This window comes from Acomys russatus, chromosome 32 (assembly GCF_903995435.1).
Source record: "Acomys russatus chromosome 32, mAcoRus1.1, whole genome shotgun sequence".
Lineage (NCBI taxonomy): Eukaryota > Metazoa > Chordata > Mammalia > Rodentia > Muridae > Acomys > Acomys russatus.
The window spans coordinates 36,318,866-36,343,241 of NC_067168.1; the positions used below are offsets into that span (position 1 = coordinate 36,318,866).

At 46.7% G+C, this 24,376-nt stretch overlaps 1 protein-coding gene across 1 annotated transcript in view; it reads left to right on the plus strand.

Moving 5' to 3' along the window:
* The window catches only part of Kif9 (kinesin family member 9), a 47,787-nt gene that overhangs the window by 19,006 nt on the left and 4,405 nt on the right, over window positions 1-24,376 (plus strand). Inside the window, exons 9-18 of the mRNA XM_051140740.1 lie at window positions 1,004-1,081; window positions 8,611-8,679; window positions 9,160-9,264; window positions 12,332-12,387; window positions 13,070-13,160; window positions 14,496-14,629; window positions 17,506-17,700; window positions 20,784-20,998; window positions 22,364-22,540; window positions 22,800-22,915. Coding sequence (XP_050996697.1) covers window positions 1,004-1,081; window positions 8,611-8,679; window positions 9,160-9,264; window positions 12,332-12,387; window positions 13,070-13,160; window positions 14,496-14,629; window positions 17,506-17,700; window positions 20,784-20,998; window positions 22,364-22,540; window positions 22,800-22,915 — 1,236 coding nt within the window. The remainder of the gene's footprint in view (window positions 1-1,003; window positions 1,082-8,610; window positions 8,680-9,159; window positions 9,265-12,331; window positions 12,388-13,069; window positions 13,161-14,495; window positions 14,630-17,505; window positions 17,701-20,783; window positions 20,999-22,363; window positions 22,541-22,799; window positions 22,916-24,376) is intronic.

The window sequence follows — 24,376 nt, forward strand, 5'->3', positions numbered from 1 at the left end:
GTGTAGAAAGCCTGCCTAGTAAGCACAGGCCCTGGGCGTGGTCACCAGCGCTGCAGAAGAAAAGTAAAAGAAACAGCATGTGGAGGCAGAGGCGAGGCAGGATTTGAGGCCAGCCTGGACTACATATAGAGACCCTGTCTCAAAGGAAGGAAGGAAGGAAGGAAGAGAGGGAGGGAGGGAGTGAGGAAAATGGGGGAATAGGGGGTAGGGAGGGGGAGAGAGAGAGGGAGAGAAGGAGGAGCAGGAGGAGTGAGGAAGACAGACTAGAGTCTGCATAGTGCATTAGACGGAGACCTGGCAATAGCATGTGCCTCTATCAACTTCCTAGTCCTACTGTTCCATTCCCTACCTTACTGAAGGCCTCACTGCCAATGTTTGTTTATTAAGATTTATTTTGTGTTTGTTTATGTGTATGTGTGTCTGTGAATATGTGTATGTGCATGTGAGTGCAGGTACCCACCATAGAGGCCAAGAGAGAGCATCACATCTCCCACCGAAGTTAGAGTGACAGGCAGTTGTGAGCTTCCTGACATGGGCCCTGCGGCCTGGACTTGGGTCCTCTGGAAAGCAGCAAGCTCTCCTAACTGCTGAACCTTCTCTCTGGCCCTATTTATGCATTGTTGATACTGACCCTAATGTAACCGAGGCTAGCCTCCCACTTGATATGTAGCTGAGGATGATCTTAAGCTCCTGCTCCTGTTGCTGCCACCTCATAAGTGCAGGTGCCACCATGCCTGATTTACCCTTTTTAATTTTATGTTTTGGTGTTAAGGATTGAACCCCAAGCCCTTCCACATGCAAATCAGTTTCTGTATCTCTCACCTACATCTTTGGACACTCCGCCCCCCAGACGCCCTTTTGATAAGTGTTCCCTTGAAGAGGCGAACTGATACCAGTGAAGGCAACCAGAAGGGTCTGAAGAGCACATGCCCTGTGAGAAGGCTGATCTCTGGGGTCTCGTGTGAGTGGTGAGCCAGCTGACATCTGCCTGGTCTGTTTTCAGCTGTCCTCACTGAGGTTTGCCAGCAGGATGAAGCTGGTCACTACTGAGCCTGCCATCAATGAGAAGTACGATGCCGAGGTACTAAAGGGCTGGTGGGGATCTCCCCAACTTTGGGATTGGTGTCTGTGGGTTGGCTCCCTATGTGCTTGCTGCCACCTGAGTATCTGGTGGAGGCTGTAAGAGAAGCCAGACTTGTGTGCTTTCTTTCCTGCCTCCACTGAAGTTTTGCTTGGAGTCCTGGGTCAATAAGATAATGTCTTAGCCACAAATTTCGGGAATTCCTTGTTTTTAATCGCTGAGTAGTATTCCATCGTGTAAATGTACCACAGTTTCTTAGTCTATTCTTCTACTGAGGGACACTTAGGCTGTTTCCATGTTCTGGCTATTATGTATAAAGCAGCTATGAACATGGTTGAGCATATGTCCCTTTTGTGTGGTAGGGCATTTTCTGGGTATATTCCAAGGAGTGGGATAGCTGGGTCTTGAGGAAGCCCTATTCCCATTTTTCTGAGAAAGCGCCAGATAGCTTTCCAAAGTGGTTGTACTAGTTTGCATTCCCACCAGCAATGAAGGAGTGTTCCTCTCTCTCCACATCCTCGCCAACATGTGGTGTCGTTTGAGTTTTTGATCTTAGCCATTCTGATGGGTGTAAAATGGAATCTCGGTGTCGTTTTGATTTGCATTTCTCTGATGACTAATGAGGACGAGCATTTCTTTAAGTGTTTCTCGGCCATTTGATATTCCTCTGTTGAGAATTCTCTGTTAAGTTCCAAGCCCCATTTTGCAATTGGGTTGTTTGGTTTTGTGGTGTATAATTTCTTGAGTTCTTTATATATTTTGGATATTAAACCTTTGTCAGATGAAGGGTTGGTGAAGATCTTTTCCCAGTCAATCTAGAAATTATCATAATGAGTAAAGTTACCCAGAAGCAAAAAGAGACAAACGGTATATACTCACTTATATCAAAACATTAGTCCAAGGGATACGTACCATGAAAAACTTTACTTACCAAGAAAGTGGGTCGGTCAGAGGAGAGGACATCCTATTGAGACTTTAGGCGAGAGTAGCATGGAAGAATGGGGAAATAGTAGGATCCACAGGGTCCTGGAAACCTACAAGAAGAACTTTATGACAGGCAGATCTGGGTCCTGGGGTCCTCCTCAAACTAAGGCACCAGCCAAGGAGAATATAGGCAGTAAACTTCGAACCCCTACCAAGACCTTGCCGACAAACATGATATTCTCCACCGTTGAGTGGAGAGTGAGATCTGATTCTCACATGAACTCTGGTGCCCCTTTTCTGACCACGTCCCCTGCATGGGGAGGCCTGGTGGTACTCAGAGGAAGGATAGCAAGTTACCAAGAAATGACTCGATATTCTAAGAGCATATATAAGGGGAGGAGGTCTCCCTCAATCACAGACATAGGGGAGGGGAGAAGGGGGGAAGTGGGAGGGAGGGAGGAATGAGAGGAAACAGGAAGGGTTAATAATCGAGATGTAAAATGAATAAATTAATTAAAAAAAGGTCAAAAAAAAAAAAAAAAAAAGATAATGTCTTAGCCAAGCATGGTGGTGCACGCCTTTAATCCCAGCACTTGGAGGCAGAGGCAGGCGGATCTCTGTGAGTTCGAGGCCAGCCTGGTCTACAAAGTGAGTCTAGGACAGCCAAGGCTACACAGAGAAACCCTGTCTCAAAAAACAAAAACAAAGAACTGGAGAGATGGCTCAGAGGTTAAGAGCACTGTCTGTTCTTCCAAAGGTCCTGAGTTCAATTCCCAGCAACTACATGGTGGTTTGTAACCATCTCTAATGAGATCTGGTGCCCTCTTCTGGCCTGCAGGTATACATGGGGTACAGAGTACTGTATAAATAATAAATAAATAAAATCTTAAAAAAAACAAAAACAAAAACAAAGCCGGGCGTGGTGGCACACGCCTTTAATCCCAGCACTCGGGAGGCAGAGATGGGCGGATTGCTGTGAGTTCGAGGCCAGCCTGGTCTACAAAGTGAGTCCAGGACAGCCAAGGCTAACACAGAGAGACCCTGTCTCGAAAAACCAAAATCAAACCAAACCAAAACAAAAACAAACAAAGGGCTGGAGAGATGGCTCAGAAGTTAAGGGCACTGACTGCTTTTCCAGAGGTCCTGAGTTCAATTTCCAGCAACCACATGGTGGCTCACAACCATCTATAATGTGGTCTGATGCTTTCTTCTGGCCTGCAGGTGTACGTGCAGGCAGAGCATTGTATACACACTAATAAATAAATAAATCTTAAAACAAAACAATAACAACAACAAATAATGATAATTAATATTAATATTAATAATAATAATAATAAAAATAATAATCTAATGTCTTTAAGAGTCTCTGGAGACCCCTGTACTGCCACAAAAGTGAAAGGGCTAAATGACCCACCACTCAGTTCACATGTGGGGCTACAGAGACTTGGTGGCCCAGGAATCCCCATGAGGTTTCTTCAGAATTGAATCACCATGCATTGTCTCTCAGAATTGCCTGCCTGTTACTATAAGAACCCTCTCACACTTAGTTATATGTGTGTGCATATGTGTGCATGTATATGCATGGGCACATGTGTGGAGGTCAAATGACAAACTCGTAGGAGTCACTTTTCAGAAAGGTCATGAGTTCAGAGACAGGCTCCATGAGACAATCTCAAAAATCAACCCAGAGGCTGGAGAGATCATTCAGTGGCTAAAAGCAGTTATTGCTCTTATAGAAGACCTGGATTCAATTCCCAGCACCCACATGGCAGCTCATAACCATCTGTAACTCAGGTTCTAAGGAGTCCAATGTGCTCTTCTGGCCTCCCTGGGAGCCAGGCACAAATATGGTGTGCTCCTGCACACGCGCGCGCGCACACGCACGCACGCGCGCGCACACACACACACACACACACACACCATTCATAATGTATAAAATAAATAAATTGGTTTTTAAAAATCAACCAAAGAGGTGATTGGCATCATGGTTACTGGTGATGTGCATGTGCCTGTGTTCCTAGCAAAGGGTTGAACTGCCTAGGTTCTAAGCCCTGAAGGATGAGGCCATCGTGAGACTAACCATGGTTTAGCAGGAAAGTAGCGGTCAGAGTTCTGGCTCTTTTTGATGTTGTTTTGAGACAAGGTTTCTCTGTGTAATAGCCCTGGCTGTCCTGGACTTGCTCTGTAGACCAGGCTAGCCTCAAACTCACAGAGATCCACCTTCCTCTGCGTCCCAAGTGCTGGGATTAAAGGCGTGCCCCACCACTATGCAGCTCAGAGTTCTGGTTCTTAAACTCAATGAGGGTTAGAAGGCCAGGAGCTGGGGGTGTGGTGGCTCAAGTCTTTAATCCAGGCAGAGGCAGGAGACAGGAGGCGGGAGGTGGGAGGCGGGAGGCGGGAGGCAGGAGGCAGGCAGATCGTTATGGTCTACAAAAGTGAAGTCTAGGATAGCCAGGACTGTTACACAGAGAAACTCTGTCTCGAAAGACAAAAGAAGTAGAAGGAGAGGAGAAGGAGAAGGAGAAGGAGAAGAAGAAGAAGAAGAAGAAGAAGAAGAAGAAGAAGAAGAAGAAGAAGAAGAAGAAGAAGAAGAAGAAGAAGAAGAAGAAGAAGAAGAAGAAGAAAGGAGAAAAGAGGAAGCAGCAGCAGCACCTGGCTGACTAAGCCCCTGTCTATTTTGAGTTCCTGATTCTGTTGGTGATGGGGCCTGAGTGTTTTCTTCCTCTTCCCCCACCCCCCCCCCCCCCCAATCCAAACCCTTACCCCTGTCCTTTTCAGTTCCCTTCCTCCTTGCCTTCCATTTTGTGATATGGTCTTATTATATAGCCCAATCTGGTCTCCACTTCCTGATCCTCCTATCTCTGCTCCCTGTGTGCTGGCATTACAGCCTTGTGCCACCACAGCCCAGTGAGGATTTGTATTTTTGAGTTCACAGCTGCTGCACTTGCTGCTTCTGAGTTGGAGCACTCTTTTTCTTTTTTTAAGGATTATTTATTTATTAATATGTATACAGTGCTCTGCCTGCATGTACACCTGCGCGCCAGAAGAGGGCATCGGATCACATTATAGATGATTGTGAGCCACCATGTGGTTGTGGGGAATTGAACTCAGGAACTCTGGGAGAGCATACAATGCTCTTAACCTTTGAGCCATTTCTCCAACCTACTTAGACCACCTTTTTAAAATTTTTTATTTAATTTTATTTTTTGCACCTAAAGGTGTCAGATCTCTTGGAACAGGAGTTACAGATAATTGTGAGTTGCCATGTGGGTTCTGGGAATTAAACTCAGGTCCTTTGGAAGAGCAGACAGTGCTCTTAAACACTGAGCCATCTTTCCAGCCCCATTTGGACCACTCTTGTTCAGTGACTTGTTCCTTATTAGCTGTGGAGACTTGGCACACAGACTCTGTGTGTGTGTGTGTGCATGTGTGTGTGTGTGCATGTGTGTGCATTATGTGTGTCATGAGGTACAGGATATGCTTTCGGGACCATGAACTGTAGTGTCTGCAGCCCTGCTTCCAGGCAGCTTCTCCCTAGCAGGAGAGGCTGCCACACCTGTCAAGCATTAGGAGAAACAGTCCCTTGTTCTCAAGGTAAGTTGGTTTCCTCAAGAGGGTCCATTACCCCATACATCTTCTGATTGGACCATGCGTCCCCTGTGATGCACTGAACAGAGTCATCCAGCAGCAGCTACCAGCATCACAGCCAGACTTTCTGTATCTGAGCCATAATGGGGAGGATGAGATGGCTGAAAATAGCCACCAAACCTTTCCCCTTGGCCCAAAAGATAGTCCACACCAGAAGGAGGCCTACTTGGGGCTTCCTAAAAGGCTGAGTCAGGATTTTGATTCTGATCACATGCCTTAAGTTGCAGGCTTTGTGTCTAAATTGCCAACAAGCCACCACGATGCCAGGGGTCTGGCAGCCCCCTGTTGCACTGGCAGCATAACAGGTGAGCCTTGGTAAGCAGGTGATACATCTGAATGAGGTTAACCTATAGCAGGCCTGTGGCATGAGAAGACCTTCGGGCCTGTGGTTGGACACAGCCCTGGTCACTTGTTTTGGCAGCATCTCCCTCCAGTGGTTATTTTGTGACAAAGAAAAGCCTGTTCATGGTGAGAGGTCTCAGTGAGAAATTCCTTGTGCCTTTTTTATAAAATAATCTCAAATATCAAATGTAAGTGACATGGCAAAATTTTTTGAGGCAAGATTTCTGTGTAGCCCTGCCTATCCTGGCTGTAGACCAGGTTGGCCTCAAACTGCCTCTGCCTCCCTAGTGCTGGGATTAAAGGTGTGTGCAACAACCGCCTGGCAAATTCTGTTGCTTAAAATTTATCATTTTTCAGAACTTGAATCTATGAGGTGTTCTCCATATGTCAGACACTTTTCTTTTTCCTTCTTTCCTCTCCCTTCCCTCCTCCTCCTCCTTTTAAAAACTGTTGTGACAGTTGCAATACAGCCCAGGCTGCCCTCTATGTTACGTAGCTAAGGCCAATCTAGGCTATTGATCCTTCTGCCTCCTACCAAGTGCTAGAATTACATGCATGCACCACCACACTTGACTTTTCTTTTCCTTTTTTATGGTGCTAGGGCTCGACCCCCAGGCTTACACATGCTAGGCAAATGCTCTACAGCTAAGCCATACCCCAGGTCAAAGATTGTTCACTGATAAACAAATTATTAAAGGTAATGGACCCAGTTGGAGGAAGCCAATCACTGGGATGTGCATTTGAAGAGTGTAGTTTGTTCTTGGACCATCCCTCAATCTCTCAGCTTCCTGGCAACTAGGAAATGAACAGCTTTGCTTCAGCTCCCTCTCCCTCCCATCACGTTACACCTCATTTTTGGCCCAAAGCAATTTGTTCAGATTTATTTGTTTGTTTTTGAGGCAGGGTCTCACTATGTAGCCCTTGCTGGCCTGGAAATTGTTATGTAGCCCAAGCTGGCCTTGAACTCACAGAGATCTGCCTGCCTTTTTACCTGAGTGATGGGCTTAAAGACGTGGACTGCTACACCTGGCTCAGAGATTTTGTTATGTCAACAAAAGTGACTAACACAAGGATCAAGCCTTTACCACATGAGCCCTCATTGGACATGTAAGATCCAAACCGTAAGAGTCAGCATGGTAGCACCTGACTGTAATCCTAGCACTCAGAGGATCAGGTCATTCTTGGCCACATTATGACTTTGTAGCCAGCATGGGCTGCATAAGACCCTGTCTCAAAATTTAAACACACACACACACACACACACACACATTATAGTGATATTTTTAGAAAGAGCCATGTGGGGAGGGGAGGAGATTGCAATTTTAAATAGAGTGATTATGATATCCCTATTTAGAAGTATTTGAATGAAGATTTTCTAGAGTTTGGGAATGGATCATGGAAGTATGTGAGAGGAAAGAGTCCCAGGGCAGAGGGAACTTATTTATGAAGGCATCAGTGTACTAATATGTGGGGAGTGGATTGGAGAAGAACAGTAGGAAAGATCTAATGGAGGCAGAGCATAAAGAGCATCTCAGGCCACTGTTATTACATAAAAATCTATAAGGACATATATAATCCTTGTGACACTGATTATAGCTGTAAAAGGAGGAGGCAAAGACCTGGGGAGGTGGCTCAGTTGATAGAGTGTAAACCAGGCCTGTTGGAGCATACTGTAACCGCAGCATTTGGGGAGTAGGAATAGGAGGTTCAGATGTTCAAGACCATCGTCAGTTACATAGCAAGTTTGAGGCCAGCCTGAGATGTATGATATTACCCTGCATATAAAACTAACAAAGGCCGGGACAGTTTGGTTAGTAAAGTGCTTGCCAGCACCACTGGAGGCGCCTCAGTTAGATGCCCAGGACCACACAGTACAAGTAGGGAACCAAGTCCTGCAACTTGTCCTTTAACCTCCACACATATGCCACAGCCTGGGAAGAGCCATATATTCTGGGAGATGAGAGAACCCCCCTGGAGCTACTGGGAGTTGGGTTTGAAGACGGCCCATAGCTTGTGCATTGTTCTCAGTTTCCTTTGCTGAAAGAAGCCATCTTAGACCATAAGTTCATCCCAGTTGGTGGTAGGATGGAATGGCCCAGAAACAGAGAGCACACTTTATGTATTACCAGGAATAAGTAGGATATATGGATCTAAATTAAGAAACTGAGCATTTGTCTGGCATAGTAACACACATCTTTAATTTCATCATTCTGGAGACAGAGGCAGGTGGATCTCTATGAGTTTGAGGCCAGCCTTCTCTACAGAGTAAGATCCAGGACAGCTAAGGCTACACAGAGAAACCCTGTCTCAAACCCCAAACCAAACTAAGCCAGAAGAAGAAGGAGAAGGAGAAGAAGGCGGCTGGGTGGTGGTGGCGTACGCCTTTAATCCCAGAACTTGGGAGGCAGAGGAAGGTGGATCTCTGTGAGTTTGAGGCCAGCCTGGACTAGAGAGCAAGTTCCAGGACAGTCCAGAGCTGTTACACAGAGAAACCCTGTCTTGAAAAACCAAAAAAAAAAAAAAAAAAAAAAAAAAAATGTTGGGCATTTGATGGGAAGGAACCAGGTATTTTTTCTGAAGACCTTCTTCCCTCCTTCTCATGTTTTTCCTGGCAGAGAATGGTCAAGAACTTGGAGAAAGAACTGGCATTGCTCAAGCAGGAACTGGCCATCCACGATAGTCTGGTAAGGGACTGGATATAGAGGAGGGAAAGTTGCTGGGACAGAGATGAGGGCAAACAGTGTGGTGGGTTGAGGCCAGGGCCAGTAGCACAGGCTAAGTTGTAGGAAAGGATCAGCCGTAGGCATCTGGGGCAGGTAGGGTCCTCCAGTGGCCTTCTTTCCGCTTATGGTCCTAATTCTGATGGTCCTGAAGGCAGAACTGGCATCTCCCGACCTTGTGGTTTGCCGAGACTTGGGTTTGGAGCAGCAGGATTCATCTACAGTGACTCTTTCTTCCTTGTCCTCCCACTGTCTCTCTGACCCCGGCATCTGGCCTGCTTTTCAGGCCTTCCCCACCAGGGCCAGATAGTAAAGCAAAGAGCCAGCAGAGCACTCAAGATCTGTACCCCAGCTCCATACTGTGGCTCTCAGGATGACTCTGCTGCTCTTGCTTGGGCTCAGGCTCTTGTTGCTTATGTAGCACATGTTTTTCCATCCTTCAAGTCCAACCGCACCCTCGTGAATTATGACCCCATGGATGAAATCCAGATTGCTGAGATCAACTCGCAAGTGCGGAGGTACCTGGAGGGGACACTGGACGAGATTGACGTAAGGAGCCCTGTTGTGGGACCACCATGCTCAGCTTGCTTGGTCTTCCCTGTCCTGAGTACTGTCTGCTATGGAACGGGTGCTATAGATGTGAAATGGTGTAGACCCACTGTGCCTTAGCTTCCATGTTTAGGGTTACAATCCCATGGAGCTATACACAATGTCCAGTGGGCTGGAACCTATACCAATGGTAGTCTGTCTGGGGGCACAGGCACTGGCCTTGAAGCAGAGCTGTGCTGAGGGACCTGGGCTGAGTGTTCGGTAGCCTCACTTGTGCAGCAGAGAGGGAACATGGGCTCAGGTCGACTGTTTCCCCTTAGATAAGCTTGGCTGTGCCTGCTGGCATAAAGCTGATAAAAGATGGTGGTCAGGCTGCTTGTTGTTAAAGAAGACCCTCCACCAGAGCCCACTCTTGGGAGTGTGAAAGGAGAAAAGAGCTGGCACGCAGGAAGGGCTAGAGAGGGGAATGAATCTTGCTTTTCACAGTGCAGCCATGAAACCTTCCTCTAGGGAACTACGTGGGCTGCTGTCTCTCTCCCTTAAGTGCCGTGTGGACAGCAGCAAAAGAGGGTCTAGGACAACTGAAGGGTGAGTTAGGTGGCCTTTCTAGCACAAACCAACCTTTAGTCAAGTTAGTGTTCATAGGCTGGTAGCCTTCCTCCAGCAGCACATGTGTGTACCTGTGCCCTGCACAAGAAAGCTCATCAATGGGGTCCATTCGAAGCGTCTGAAGGTGGAAGGAGGCTAGTCACGCAATTGTATTACAGGCTTTTCCTTAGGGAGTATTTGCACTAGTTTTTCTCATTGCCATTATAATGACAATATATCTGACGAAGGCATTGCTAGAAAGGGATGAGTCATTCTGATTCATAGATGATGTAGCTCATAAGGGCAGGAGCTTAAGGCTGGTCAGAGTGTTTACACAGTCAAGAAGCAGAGAGGGACAGAATGCTAGAGCTTAGCTCCCTGGATGTTTTCTTTCTTTCTTTCTTTCTCTCTTTTTTTTTTTTTTTGAGACAGGGTTTCTCTGTGCAGCCTTGGCTATCCTAGACTCACTTTGTAGACCAGGCTGGCCTCGAACTCACAGAGTTCCGCCTGCCTCTGCCTCCCAGAGTGCTGTGATTACAGGTTTTCTTTTTCTTTTTCCTTTTAATTTAGTGTGCGTTGGTGTTTGGCCTACATATATGTCTGTGTGAGGGTGTTGGATACCTGGGCCTGGAGTTACAGTGTGAGCTGCCATGTAGGTCTTGGGAATTGAACCTGGGTCCTCTAGAAGAATAGCCAGTGCTCTTCCCCGCCCCCTCTGGTTTTTCAAGACAAGATTTCTCTGTGTAGCCCAGGCTGTCCTGGACTCACTCTGTAGCCCAGGCTGTCCTGGACTCACTTTGTAGGCCAGGTTGGCCTCGATGTTAGAGACCCAACTGCCTCTGCCTCCCTGAGTGCTAGGATTAAAGGCGCGCAATGATCACCACCAGCTTAACCAGTGTTCTTAACTGCTGAGTTATCCTTTCCAGCCCATATTCTTTTTATTCAATCTGAGCCTTAGCCCATGGAATGATACTACATGTATTTATGGTAGATTTTCCCCATCAGTTGACTCCGTCTAGAAATTCCATCATAGACATGCCTAGAGATCTGTCTCCATGATATTTTAGATGTGTTGGCAGTTAGCCATTATTGTATTTTAAGAAGTATCAAGCACTATCCTTTAAGATTAGAGATTTCCACTCTGTAAGTATTTTTGGTTGGTCATGGTGGCACATGTCCGTATTCCAGAATAGCATTTGGGAGGCTGAGGCAGGTGAGTTCAAGGTCAGTCTGGGCTACATAGTTAGACCCTTTCTCATAAAACAAGGAGGATGGGGAACTGGGGAGATGGCTCAGCAGTTAAGTATACTTAATGTTTTTGCAGAAGACCCAGGTTCAGTTCCCAGCACCCATGTGCAGCTTATAGCAGTCTGTAACTCCAGTTCCCGGGGATCTGTTGCCCTCTTCTGGTCTTTGTCTTTGGGGGCATCAGGCTTACACATACATGCAGGCAAAGCACTCATACACATAAAAATTAATTTAAACTTAAAAAGCAGTTTCTGAGCTGGGCATGGTGGCACATGCCTTTAATCCTAGCACTTGGGAGGAAGAGGCAGGCAGATTGCTGTGGGTTCGGTCTACAAAGTGAGTCCAGGACAGCCAAGGCTACACAAAGAAACCCTGTCTCAAAAAATCAAACAAACAAATTTCTGTAAAGGCTTAGAAAGTACTTAATTTTAAAGCTATTGATCTGTGACTAGGAATGCAGCTTAGTTGGTGGAGTGCTTACCAATTGTTTTGGAAGCCGAGAGTTTGCACCCCAGCATCACAGACACTGAGCCTAGTTGCACATGCCTGTCCTCCCAGCACTTGGGAGGGGGAGGCAGGAGGATCAGAACCTCAGGGACATTCTCAGCTGTACAGCAAGTTGCAGGGCAGCCTAGGATATATAAGAACCTGTCTCAAAACAGACAAACAACAAGAAGCTATTAATCAAGTATATCTATATCTGCTCTTGGAAGTGATATTAATACTTTGCTGAGAGGCTTTAAAAATATTTTATGTTAGCTGGGCATAATGGTTCATGCCTTTAATCCTAGCACTCAGGAAGCAGAAGCAGGCAGATCTCTTGAGTTTGAGGCCAGCCTGGTCTACAAAGAGTCCAGGACAGCCAGGACTACAAAAGAAACCCTGTCTTGAAAACAAACAAGCAAACAAAAAAGGAATTGTTACTTTTAATTACTATGTATATATATCTGAGTGTGGGTTTGTATACTTGCATGTGGTACCCATGGAAGCTGAAAGAGGGTATCAGATCCCCTGGAACTGGAGCTAAAGGCAGTTGTCAGTTGTCTGGTGTGGGCACTGGGGACCAAGGATATCCTCTGCAAGAGAAGTATATGCTCTTAACTGCTGAGAGGCTTCTGCATATCTTCTCAAAGTGAGATGGTGCAGAGTCAGCCAAGGGCTCCTGACTTCTCTGCTTTGACACAGCCTCATTCCTAGGTACCATTGTCTAAACTCTGCTCTCTTCTGCCAGATAATCAATCTAAGACAGATTCAGGAGGTATTCAACCAGTTCAGGGTGGTTCTGAGGTAAGTCTCATCCTACTAGCCCCTCCTCATGCTTTTTCACACTTCTATTTTCATTTTCTATGGCCTGGGCACTTGCCTTCAAGAAAACCCTCACGTGTGTAAGAGGTGTGTGCGTGTTTGTGTGTGAAGAACACTCTCTGCCATGTGAGGAATCAGATCTGAGTGTTTATGGTGTGTGCAGGTCCCTGGTGGATGTTTGCTGAGTTAATCAATTGGACAGGAACTTTCTGGAGTGCCAGCTGTGAGTATGCCCAGAGCCAAGCCTCATGAGTCCTCCATATCTGCTACCTCATGGAGCACTTACCATTTATTTGGGTGCAGATCTACTCATTGCCTGGGCAGCTAATGCTAATTGGTATCAGACTGGTCATTTGATTCCCAGTGGCCTGTTAGACCTAGGTGACAAAGCAGTCCCCATGCAGGCTTACAGGCAATATTAAATGTCTTAGAGCTGATGCACCTGGCATGTAATGTGGCTCTATAGGTTTGGGGACTGGATGAGGAAAAGATTTGTACATTGTGAAAAGGGCCAACCTTTTGTTGGCATTGTCTTTTGGTGTATGATGAGGCTGTGGCTCCATCACCAGGGCTTTACCTCGCCAACTTTTACTCTGGTACTTGGGTCTTAGCTCAGTGAACTCAGCATGGCCCCCATTACAAAGTGCTATCTCACTCTCCCAAGCCAACAGGAACAGGAAGTAGAGTCTGCCTTGCGCAGGAAGTACACTCTCATAGACAAGAATGACTTCGCAGCTATTTCTGGTGTCCAGAAGGTAAGTACAGTTGTCTCATGCTAATATCGCTCATTTCAGACTTTCCATCTTTGGGCAGACTATGGCAGAAACTGCAAGTGTCATGCATGAAACAAGAGCTAAGGGTTCCCAGATCAAGATAACATCAAGATGACCATGGAGCACCCTGTGCAAGGGGAAACCATGTTAGGGGCTGGAGAGAGAGCGTAGTCAGTAAAGCGGCTGCTGCACAAACATGAGGCCCTCAGTTCAATTCCCAGAACCCATGTAACAAAACTGGGCATGGTGGTGCATCCTTGTAATGCAAGCTTTGGGAAGGCATAGACAGATCTGTAGGGCTCTCTGGCCAGCCAGCCTAGCAATAGTTTGTGAGTTCCAGGCCAATGAGAGACCTGTTCCTAAAGAATAACACTCAAGGTTGGCCTCTGGTCTCCATCCATACACATCCATACACAGAAAAAAATAGCATACCAGTTTTGTATTGAAAATGATGTCCACAGCCAGGCATGGTGGCACAAGCCTTTAATCCCAGCACTTGGGAGGCAGAGGCAGGCAGATGATCACTGTGAGTTCAAGTCTAGCCTGGTCTACAAAGCAAGTCCAGGACAGACAAGGTTACACAGAGAAAGCCCTGTCTCAAAAAACCAAAAGAAGAAGAGGAGGAGGAGGCGGAGGGAGAAGAAGAGGTCCATAAATTGGATACATGGCTATAATATATATGACCAATACTTGGAACTAGTGTGGAAGTAGGTCTTAAGATCCTTAGGGAGAGACAGGCATGGTGGCGCATGCCTTTAATCCCAGCACCTTGGAGGCAGAGGCAGGTGGATCTCTGTGAGTTCGAGGCTAGCCTGGTCTACACAGAGAAACGCTGTCTGCAGGAGGTGGGGAGGTGGGGCGCAGATCCTTAGGGAGATAGGTGTGGTGATGCATGCCTTTGATTCCAGCTATCAGGGGGATGGAAAATAGACATTGGTTTTCTAGGGTTCAGGGACAGCTCTACTAAGAACAGACTGAAGCTGGCAGTAGCAGCCAAGTCTTGCTTTGTGTGCAGAGCATGCTCACCCCAAGTTTTTTTTTTTTTAAGATTTATTTATTTATCATGCACACAGTATTCTGTCTGTCTGTATGCCTGCCCACCAGAGAGGGCACCAGATCTCATTATAGATGGTCATAAACCACCTTATGGTTGCTGAGACTTGAACTCAGGACCTCTGGAAGAAAAACCAGTGCTCTTAATCTCTGAGCTATCTCTCTAGCCCCTCACTTCAAGTTTTACACTATAAACACTTGGATTCCTAGGAGGCCCAAACCTCTAATATAACCCATGTCCCTTGTCCTGACCTCTCTATCCAGTCAGGGCTTATAGATGCTGAAGGTCAGCTAGTGGGTGAGCCTGATGGACAAAGCTTTGGACTTGGCATTGCTCCTTTTTCTGTCAAACCTGGGAAGAAACCAAAGTCCAAGAAGACACTGAAAGATCAGATCAGGTGAGCGTTCCTGCTTTGTTTCCTTAGTACCTAGGCTCCTTGGTAAAGGAGGGTACAACATGGCCTTTCGCTCTCCCATTGCACTTCAGCTACCAGCGCTCACTACTGACTACTGCCAGTGTAGTAGTGGGGTAATCTGTGGGGTTGCCACTCATCCTCAGAGCATCCCTATGATGTGGCACCAATGCTTCCATCTTACTGAGGTGCTTCCCAATGTTATGTCAGTGCTGAGTAGTAGGGCTGCAGGGAAGAGCTAGGCCAGCCCTGCCAGTGCTTGGGCACCATTGTCCCCACTTCTGTAATATCTCCGACTCATTCACCTTCACCTGGTGCTCAAGCCATCTAAATCCTAAACTCACCCTTTAGGTGAGAGTCAGTTCTTTTTTGGCAGGGTAGAGGGGAAGGGGGAGGTTGAGAAAAGGTCTTGTACTGTAGCCAAGGATGGCTGGTCTCAGACTCAGGATGATCCTCCTGCCTCAAGCTTAAATTATAGGTGTGTCCCATCCCACCCAGCTAAGACTTTTTGTTTGTTTGTCGTTTTTTGAAACGGGGTTTCTCTGTGTAGCCTTGGCTGTCCTGGACTCGCTTTGTAGACCAGGTTGGCCTCAAACTCACAGTGATCCACTTGCCTCTGCCTCCCAAGTGCTGGGATTAAAGCTGTGCGCCACCAAGCCCGGCCCAAGACTCATTTTTTCTTTTTCTTTTTTTTTTGGTTTTTCAAGACAGGGTTTCTCTGTGTAGCCTTGACTGTCCTGGACTCACTTTGTAGACCAGGCTGGCCTTGAACTCACAGTGATCCACCTGCCTCTGCCTCCTGAGTGCTGGGATTAAAGGCGTGCGCCACCACGCCCGGCTCCAAGACTCATTTTTTAAAAAGATTTTATTTATTTATTATTTATATAGTACTCTGCCCCCCCCCCATGTGTGCCTGCATGCCAGAAGAGGGTACCAGATCTCATTATAGATGGTTGTGACCTACCATGTGGTTGCTGGGAATTGAGCTCAGGACCTTTGGAAGAACAGACAGCGCTCTTAACTTCTGAGCCATCTCTCCAGCCCCACTAAGACTCATTTTTATGTGCAAGTTGGAGAAAACATTTCCCCAGTCTGGTGCCCAGGCTATGCTGGTAGCAGTAGCCAGAGCCCAGTTTTCATAGTTAAGACCTGGGCTCATCTCCCTTCTCTGTGCTTACCCCTAAGAAACCACCTTGTGTGTGAGACATGAGAACTGCTCTGTACCTGTTTCTGTAGCCCTAAACTTGGAATAATGATAGTAATATTGATAGCACAAGAGCTGATGGCCTTGTGAGGAGTATAAGTAAGCATATGCAGTCTTTGCATATGAGCTCACTGGGCTATAGGGAAGTTCCTCATGCAAGGCAGAAGTCATGCAGCAGAGGACATACTGATGCTAGTGACCTCTGACCTGCTATGTCCTTACATGGAGGCTGTCCTCTCAGCAACACTTTTTGTAAGAAGAAAGGGGGCTGGGTGTGTTATTCATGCCTGTAATCCCAGCACCTAGGAGGCTGAAGCCCTAAGACTTCAGCCCTGTGCATTCAGGGCTGGTGAGATGGCTCCACAGATAAAGGTGCTTGCTACACAAGCCTTAAGACCTCATCTGTGGAGCTTAAATTAAAACTGAGGGGAGCACATTATGAAGTTATCCTCTGAACCCTCCCACAATCAAAGACTCTGTCACATGCAGTAATAAGTTTTTCAAAATATATATGAGTTTGAGGCCTTGGGCTACACAGTACAAATATCTTACATACAAACTAAAAAAAAAAAAAAAAAAAAAAAGAAAAAAGAAAAAAGAAGGAAAGGAGGAGGGAAGCAAGGAAAGCAAGAAGAAGGGAGACAAATGAGGGAAAAGATGGAAGGAGGGCTGATAGAGATATGGGGTGTAGCTGTGCTGGTACCCTGCTTACCCAGCATGCACAAAGCCCTGGCTGATAGAGATATCGGACGTAGCTGTGCTGGTACCCTGCTTACCCAGCATGCACAAAGCCCTGGCTGATAGAGATATGGGACGTAGCTGTGCTGGTACCCTGCTTACCCAGCATGCACAAAGCCCTGGCTTTGGTATCCAGCTCCACATAAAGTGAGCACAGTATCACAGTCCTGTATCCTTAGCAGGATGATGACAAAGACAAAAGCATCCTCAGCCTCCTAGGGAGTTCTAAGCCAGCCTGAGATACATGAGATCTTCTTTGACTCTAAAAGAAGGGGGAAATGTGTATTTCATGGGGGAGACCTCAGTTTTCAGTACCCATGTCAGATGGCTTGCAACTGCCAGTAACTCCATCTGCAGGGATATCTGACCTCTCTGGCCTCTTAGGGCACTGCTTTGGTGTACACATGCCCACATGCACACACACATATATATATATATATATATATATATATATATATATATATATATATATATATTTTTTTTTTTTTTGGTTTTTTAAGACAGAGTTTCTCTGTGTAGCCTTGGCTGTCCTGGACTCACTTTTTAGACCAGGCTGGCCTCGAGCTCACAGTGATCCACCTGCCTCTGCCTCCCAAGTGTTGGGATTAAAGGCGTGCACCACCACCGCCCAGCGCACACATACATATTTTTAAATGATAGGAGCTGCCAGCGGTAGTGCACTCCTTTAATTCTACTACTTGAGAGGCAGGCAGATCTCTGAGTTATAGGCCAGCCAGGGCTGCATAGTAAGACCTTGCCTCAAACAAAGAAACAAGTAGATAAATAAATAAATAAACGATGCATGGATAAAATAAGCAAGTTGAATGTAGTAGGCTGCTTGGTATAGCAGGCTTGAGAAAGGTTTTATCTTAGGAGCTCAGTTCCTTACCGGCCATGCCTGGGCCTTGCTGTTTTCCAGCTCCTTAGCAAGAAAGGAAGGTGCCAGCAGCCCTGTGAGTGGCAAGGACTTCGATCTGGTTTCCATCTCCAAGACGCAGCTGATCCTGTCTTCTAAAGATGGGGATATCAAAGACATGCTTACACGCGACAGGGAAACTTCCAGCATTGAGCCCCTTCCTTCAGACTCTCCGAAGGAGGAATCGCGTCCAGTCAGGTAACTGTCTAAAGATATGTCTTCCACTAAATCAGCTAAGTCCAAACCAGAGTGTGCCCACAGCAGAAAAGGAAGAAACGGGAAACAAAGAAAGTCCTAAATGAAGAGACCTAGCAGTGTATATGCATGTAAAATGATCCAACCTCCGTCTGCCAAGAAACACAGTAAAAAAGAATCATTTTAGGAGCTGGGTGTGGTGGCACATGCCTTTAATCCCAGCACTTGGGAGGCAGAGGCAGGCGGATCACTATGAGTTCGAGGCCAGCCTGGTCTACAAAGCAAGTCCAGAACAGCCAAGGCTACACAGAGAAACCCTGTCTCAGGAAAAAAAAAATCATTTTAGGGGCTGGGAAAGTAGCTCAGCTAGTAAAGGAACTTGTCACCAGTTGTGATGGCCTGAGTTCAAATAGCCAGGACACACCTGGAGAGAACTCACTCCCACAAATTGTTCTCTGACCTCCAAACATATGCTTCAGCATGCACATGCGCACACACATCATTTTAGAAGTACCATATATATCAATTATTTTAAAGTGAGATGTCTTTTGCATAAGCAATGCATTCTAGAAGCCTGGCATGGGAGCATACACCTATAATCCTAGCACTTGGGAAGAAGCTGCAGGAAGGTTAGGAATTTAAGGTGATCCTTGACTACCAAAAGAGTTAGAAAGGAGCTGCGATAAATGAGACTTTGGCTCAAAAAGTGAACAACTGGGGCTGGGGAGGTGGTTCAGTGGGACAGGGTTTCTCTGTGTACCCTTGGCTGTCCTGGACTCGCCAGGCTGGCCTCAAACTCACAGCAATCCGCCTGCCTCTGCCTCCCTCTGCTGGGATTAAAGGGGTGTGCCACCACCGCCTGGCACATGAAGAACTTTTGAGCCTGTGTACATTTCAGAACACTGAGATAAGTTAAAGTTGCACAGTGAGTGCCCATACACTCATAGCTCTTTTGTTTCTGTTGGCAGGCTATTACATCTGTTCCATCTTGTGTTGTCTTTTCTTTTCCTTTTTTTTCAAGACAGGGTTTCTCGAGTTGGCCTTTAATCCCAGCACTTGGGAGGCAGGGGCAGGTGGATCGCTGTAAATTCAAAGCCAGCCTGGTCTACAAAGTGACTCTGGTACAGCCAAGGCTACACAAAGAAACCCTGTCTCAAAACAAACAAACAAACAAACAAACAGAAAGACAGGGTTTCTCTGTGTAGCCTTGGCTGTCCTGGAGCTTGCTCCGTAGACCAGGCTGGCCTCAAACTCACAGAGTTCTGCCTGCCTCTGCCTCCTAAGTGTTGGATTAAAGATGTGCACCACCATTGTCTGGCTAGTTTACTGCTTCTATAACTTTGGGAAAGGGGCTTGGTAAATCTTGTTAGTTTCAGGAACTTCCTGAGATTTATAAATTGTTTACTTTTTGTCTTGTATGTGATTCTGTGCTGGTTTGAATAAGAATGGTCCCCATAGGTGCATATGTTTGAATGCTTAGTTACCAGGAGTTCAACTCTTTGATAGGATTAGAAGATCTTTGTTAGAGGAAGTTTGTCACTGGGGATGGACATTGAGGTTTCAAAAGCCCCCTAGGCCCAGATTCTCACCCAGCCTGAGGATCAGGGTGTAGCTCTCAGCTATTTTTCCAGCACTATGCTGCCAGGCCTGCCACATGCTCCCCACCATGCCGATAACACACTAAGCCTCTGATACTATAAGCAAGCCCCAATATCTTTTTTTTTTTTTTTCCAAGACAGGGTTTCTCTTTGTAGCCTTAGCTGTCCTGGACTCCCTTTGTAGACCCAGCTGGCATAGAACTCACAGAGATCCACTTGTCTCTGCCTCCCTGAGTTCTGGGATTATAGACATGTGCCACAGTGCCTAGATCCCCAATATTCTTTATAAAAGTTGCCGTGGTAAACCAGGTGTGGTGGTGCACACCTGTAATCCCAGCACTCTTGAGAGGCAGGGCCAGTCTGGTCTACAAAACAAGTCCAGAACAGCTACACTGAGAAACCCTGTCTTGAAAAAACAAACAACAGCACCGGGCGTGGTGGTGCATGCCTTTGATTCCAGCATTTGGGAGGCAGAGGCAGGTGGATCTCTGTGAGTTCCAGGCCAGCCTGGTCTACAAAGTGAGTCTCAGACAGCCAAGGCTACACAGAAAAACCCTGTCTCAAAAAGAAAGAAAGAAAGAAACAACAACAACAAAAAAGTTGCCATGGTAACCTCAAAGTAATAAAACAGTGACTAAGACAGCTTGGTGTCTTCCTCATGGCCGGAATTTCGGAATTGTTATATGACATGGGGGTGTGAATTCAGTGCTCATACTGGCAGAACAAGTGCTCTTCCCCACAAAGCCAGACCTTGAGGCCCTCACAGGGACATTTTAATACCATGAAATAATACCACTGTAAGAAAAAAAATAATTTATTCTGTGTGGCTTCAACCATTTAAAAATGTATCGAAGGGGGCTGGAGAGATGGCTCAGAGGTTAAGAGCACTGGCTACTCTTCCAAAGGTCCTGAGTTCAATTCCCAGCAACCACATGGTGGCTCACAATCTATAATGAGATCTGGTGCCCTCTTCTGGTGTGCAGGTGTCCAAGCAGGCAGAGCACTGTATACATAATAAATAAATAAATCCTTTAAAAAAATGTATTGAAGAAATCTCAAGAGATTGAACAAATTCTGGTTGCTGATGGGCGATAAATGGTTTTGTTTTCAGTTTCTTTTTAAGGGTTTTTCAAGACAGGGTTTCTCTGTGTAGGCTTGGCTGTCCTGGAACTCTGTAGACCAGGCTGGCCTCTAACCCACAGAAATCTACCTGCCTCTGCTTCCCGAGTGCTGGGACTAAAGGCCTGCGCCACCACTTCCGGCTCTTGTTTTCAGTTTCTTTTCTCAGTTTCTGCAGTGGGCATGGGTCCACAGAACAAAGATGAGGGATTGATTTCCTACAGAGTGACTTAAATAATCTGATATAAATAGTACCCAGGACCTCTACTCTTTGCCCTCAATAGTCACAGGGAAGAGAGATGAAGTGCCCTGTGGCCTCAAGGCAGCTGCTCCAGTTGTTTGCCCTTTGGCCTCTCCCTCTGTTTCCAGACTCAGCACCCCACCCTCTAAGCCTGTGGCCTTTGAAGACTTTAAGAATGAAAGAGGGAGTGAGATCAACCGCATCTTCAAAGAAAACAAATCCATCCTGAATGAACGGAGGAAAAGGGCCAGCGAGATCACCCAACGTATCAATGCCATCAAGAAGGAGATGGATGTGACCAAAGATGCACTCAATTTCCAGAAGTCACTACGGGAGAAGCAAGGTAGATGTGAAGCAAGATGGCCAAGCGAAGTGGGGACTCTGAGTCACCATGCTGTGAGTGCTTGCCTTGGTCATTAAGGGAGCAAGATTGAGAGGGCCAATGAGGACTTTAGGGCACAAGACCTATGTCATCTCACTACTAGGCTCTAGGCAGCCATTTCTGCATGCTAGCCTTTGCCAATGCTTTTCTTTTCCTCCCCGCCCCCTGCCCTGCCCGACACACAGGGTTTCTCTGTGTAACAGCTCTGGCTGTCCTGGACTCGCTTTGTAAACCAGGCTGGCCTGGAACTCACAGCAATCTGCCTGCCTCTGCCTCCCAAGTACTGGGATTAAAGGTGTGCACCACTGCACTTAGCATTGAGCCTTCCTCATATGTACTGTTGTCTATGAAGAAACTGGCCCTTGGCCTGAAGGAACAAAGCCCCCCCCCCCAACTCCTAATGAACACAGGAGGCTCAGAAGAGAAATCAGGCCGTTCACTTCATGAGGCTGCAAAGATGGGTGCCATTGACAGAGATTTAAAGACGGCAGGGTATACTACAGCAGTGCAAACAGTTTTGTTTTGTTTTTTAGAAACAGGGCTTTTCTGTGTGGCCCTGGCTGTCCTAGAAATAGCTCCGTAGACCAGGCTGGCCTGCCTCTGCCTCTGCTTCCTTAGTGCTGGGATTAAAGGTGTATGCCACCCCAAATCCAAAGCTTTGCTATCAAGCTAACCCACTCCATCTTCAGCATCCATAAGCCCTGTGGGATAGAGAGCGCAGGACAGGGCCATGGCTATATTAGAGGTTTGGGCTTCTGAGGAATGCAAGTGTTTATGGCCCAAACCTTGGGGTATGTTCTCTACACACAGCAAGATTTGGTGGTGGCTGCCAGAGCTGTCCCTGAACCCTAGAAAACCAATGCCTACTTTCCATTGGCCTCCTACTAATCCACCTCTAGGATATATTTATTTATTTGATTTAAAAGAAAAAGTCTGTGCTGGACATGCACCACTACTGACTGACTTTTTAATAGTTTTTAATTTTTTTCCTTTTTTTCTTGACGAAAAGTCTTTAAAGTGTGAATGTCTTTGACTAATGTGTAAAGATAAAAATGAGCATGCTACATGGTTCCTTTCTATCCTCTCCTCTGCTCAGCTCCTGTTTGTTCTAAAATACCAGCCAGGCCCCACCGAGCTGACCAGGCCCTACCTGCAGATGTGCTGTGGTGGCCTAGCCTTCTTGTGTTTTACCCACTCCTTGTCACATCCACTCATGCCTCAGGCGTCTGCCATGTGGGATCTGCGAGCATTGTCATCTTTTTGGAACCCTGTCCTTCCTCTACCTTGACTGATCCCCGTTCCCTGACCTCTCCCGTTGCCCTGCAGGTGAGTATGAGAACAAAGGCCTGATGATCATCGATGAGGAGGAGTTCCTGCTGATCCTGAAGCTCAAAGACCTGAAGAAGCAGTACCGAAATGAGTACCAGGATCTTGGTGACCTCAGGGCTGAGATCCAGTACTGCCAGCGCCTGGTGGATCAGTGCCGGCACCGCCTGCTCCTGGGTAACCCAGCCGGGAAGGGTGGCAGTCAAGAGGGGCCTCAGGGCAAGGGCAAGGGTCAGTTCAGGAAGTGCTCTCTGACCTGCTCACTACAGATCAGGGGCTTGGTCAGAAGCCTCAGGTGTGTGCTTCCAGGGCTCTGACAGCTGGAGATGGTGGTGAGAACAGGGACACTGCTGCAGCAGAGTGAACAGAGGCCAGCCCGCCACAGCCTTTGCCTGCTTCCTCACACCTCACAGCGCTCTGTCTCTGACTCTTGCAGAATTTGACATCTGGTACAATGAGTCCTTTGTCATCCCGGAGGATGTTCAGGCAGCACTGAAGTTGGGAAGCAGCATCCGGCCAGGCATGGTGCCTGTCAACAGGATTGTGTCTCTGGTGGGCAGCATGAGGGTACAAGGGTGGTGAGAGTTGAACATAGGGACAGTAGCAGTAATGTGGGTAATTTTACCTCGTCTGTGGATTGATGTCTAGTGCAGCCATTGCCCAGGCAGAGAGGCAGGTGTAAGTTTCTCAGTTACTGAAAGGTGAAAGACAGCTAGAGAGATGGCTCAGCAGTTAGGAACATTGTCTGCTCTTCCAGAGGACTTGGGCTCAATTCCCAGCAACCACATGGCAGCTCATAACTCAAGTTCTGGTGGATCCAACTCTCTCACACAAACATACATGTAGGATAAACACCAATGCACATTAAATAAGGAGAGGGAGGGGCTCAGCAATTAAGAGAACTTGCTGTTCTTCTGGAAGATGTTAGTTTGGTTCTTAGCACCCATGTCAAACAGCTCACAACTATTTGTAATTCCAGCTCCAGTTCCATCACCCTCTTCTGGCCTTTACAGGCAACAACACACGTGTCACATAGTAGCACAGACATAAACACATGAAAGAAAAATTTTCTTTTGAGACAGGGTTTCAGTTTTAGCCCTGGCTGTCCTAGAACTCACTCTGTAGACCAGACTGGCCTCAAATTCACAGAGCTCTGCCTGCCTCTGCTTCCTGAGCGCTAAGATTAAGGGTGTGCACCATGATAGCCTGGTTTACATAAAAAATCTTTGTTGTTGTTGTTGCTTTTTCAAGACAGGGTTTCTCTGTGTAGCCTTGGCTGTCCTGCACTCACTTTATAGACCAGGCTGGCCTTGAACTCACAGAGATCCGCCTGTCTCTGCCTCCTAAATGATGGAATTAAAGGTGTGTGCCACCATGCTCAGCTATAAAAATCTTTATTAGAAAAATCTTACCTCAAGTTTCCAAAGTAACTTTGGGTGGGGGAGGGAGGGTTTATTTCAATTTATATGATGTAGCTGAAGTCAGGGCAGGAACCTAGAGACAGAAGCTGAAGCAGAAGACCGTATGTAGAGACCATGGAGGAAGGCTGCATGATAGCTTGCTCCTTGTTCCCCATGGCTTGCTCAGCCTTTGTCCCCACCCCCTTTGCCTAAGCCTGTTTCTTTCTTTTTTTAAAAATATTTTTTATTTAATTTAATTTATGTGCCTTGGTGTGAGGGTGTCAGCTCTTGGCTTTACAGACAGTTGTGAGCTGCCATGTGGGTGCTGGGAATTGAACCCGGGTCCATTTGGAAGAGGAGGCAGTGCTCTTAACCACTGAGCCATCTCTCCAGCCCCTAAGCCTGTTTCTAAGGTGATGACACATGCCTTTTACACCAGCACTTGGCAGGCAAATCTGCATTTAAGGCCAGCATGGTCTAGAGAGTGAGTTCTAGAACTGCCAGGACTACACTACACAGAGAAACCCTGACTCAAAAAATTAAACAAACAAATGTGTATGGGTCCATGTATGTATGTTCACTATCTGTGCCTAGTGCTTACAGAGTTCAGAAG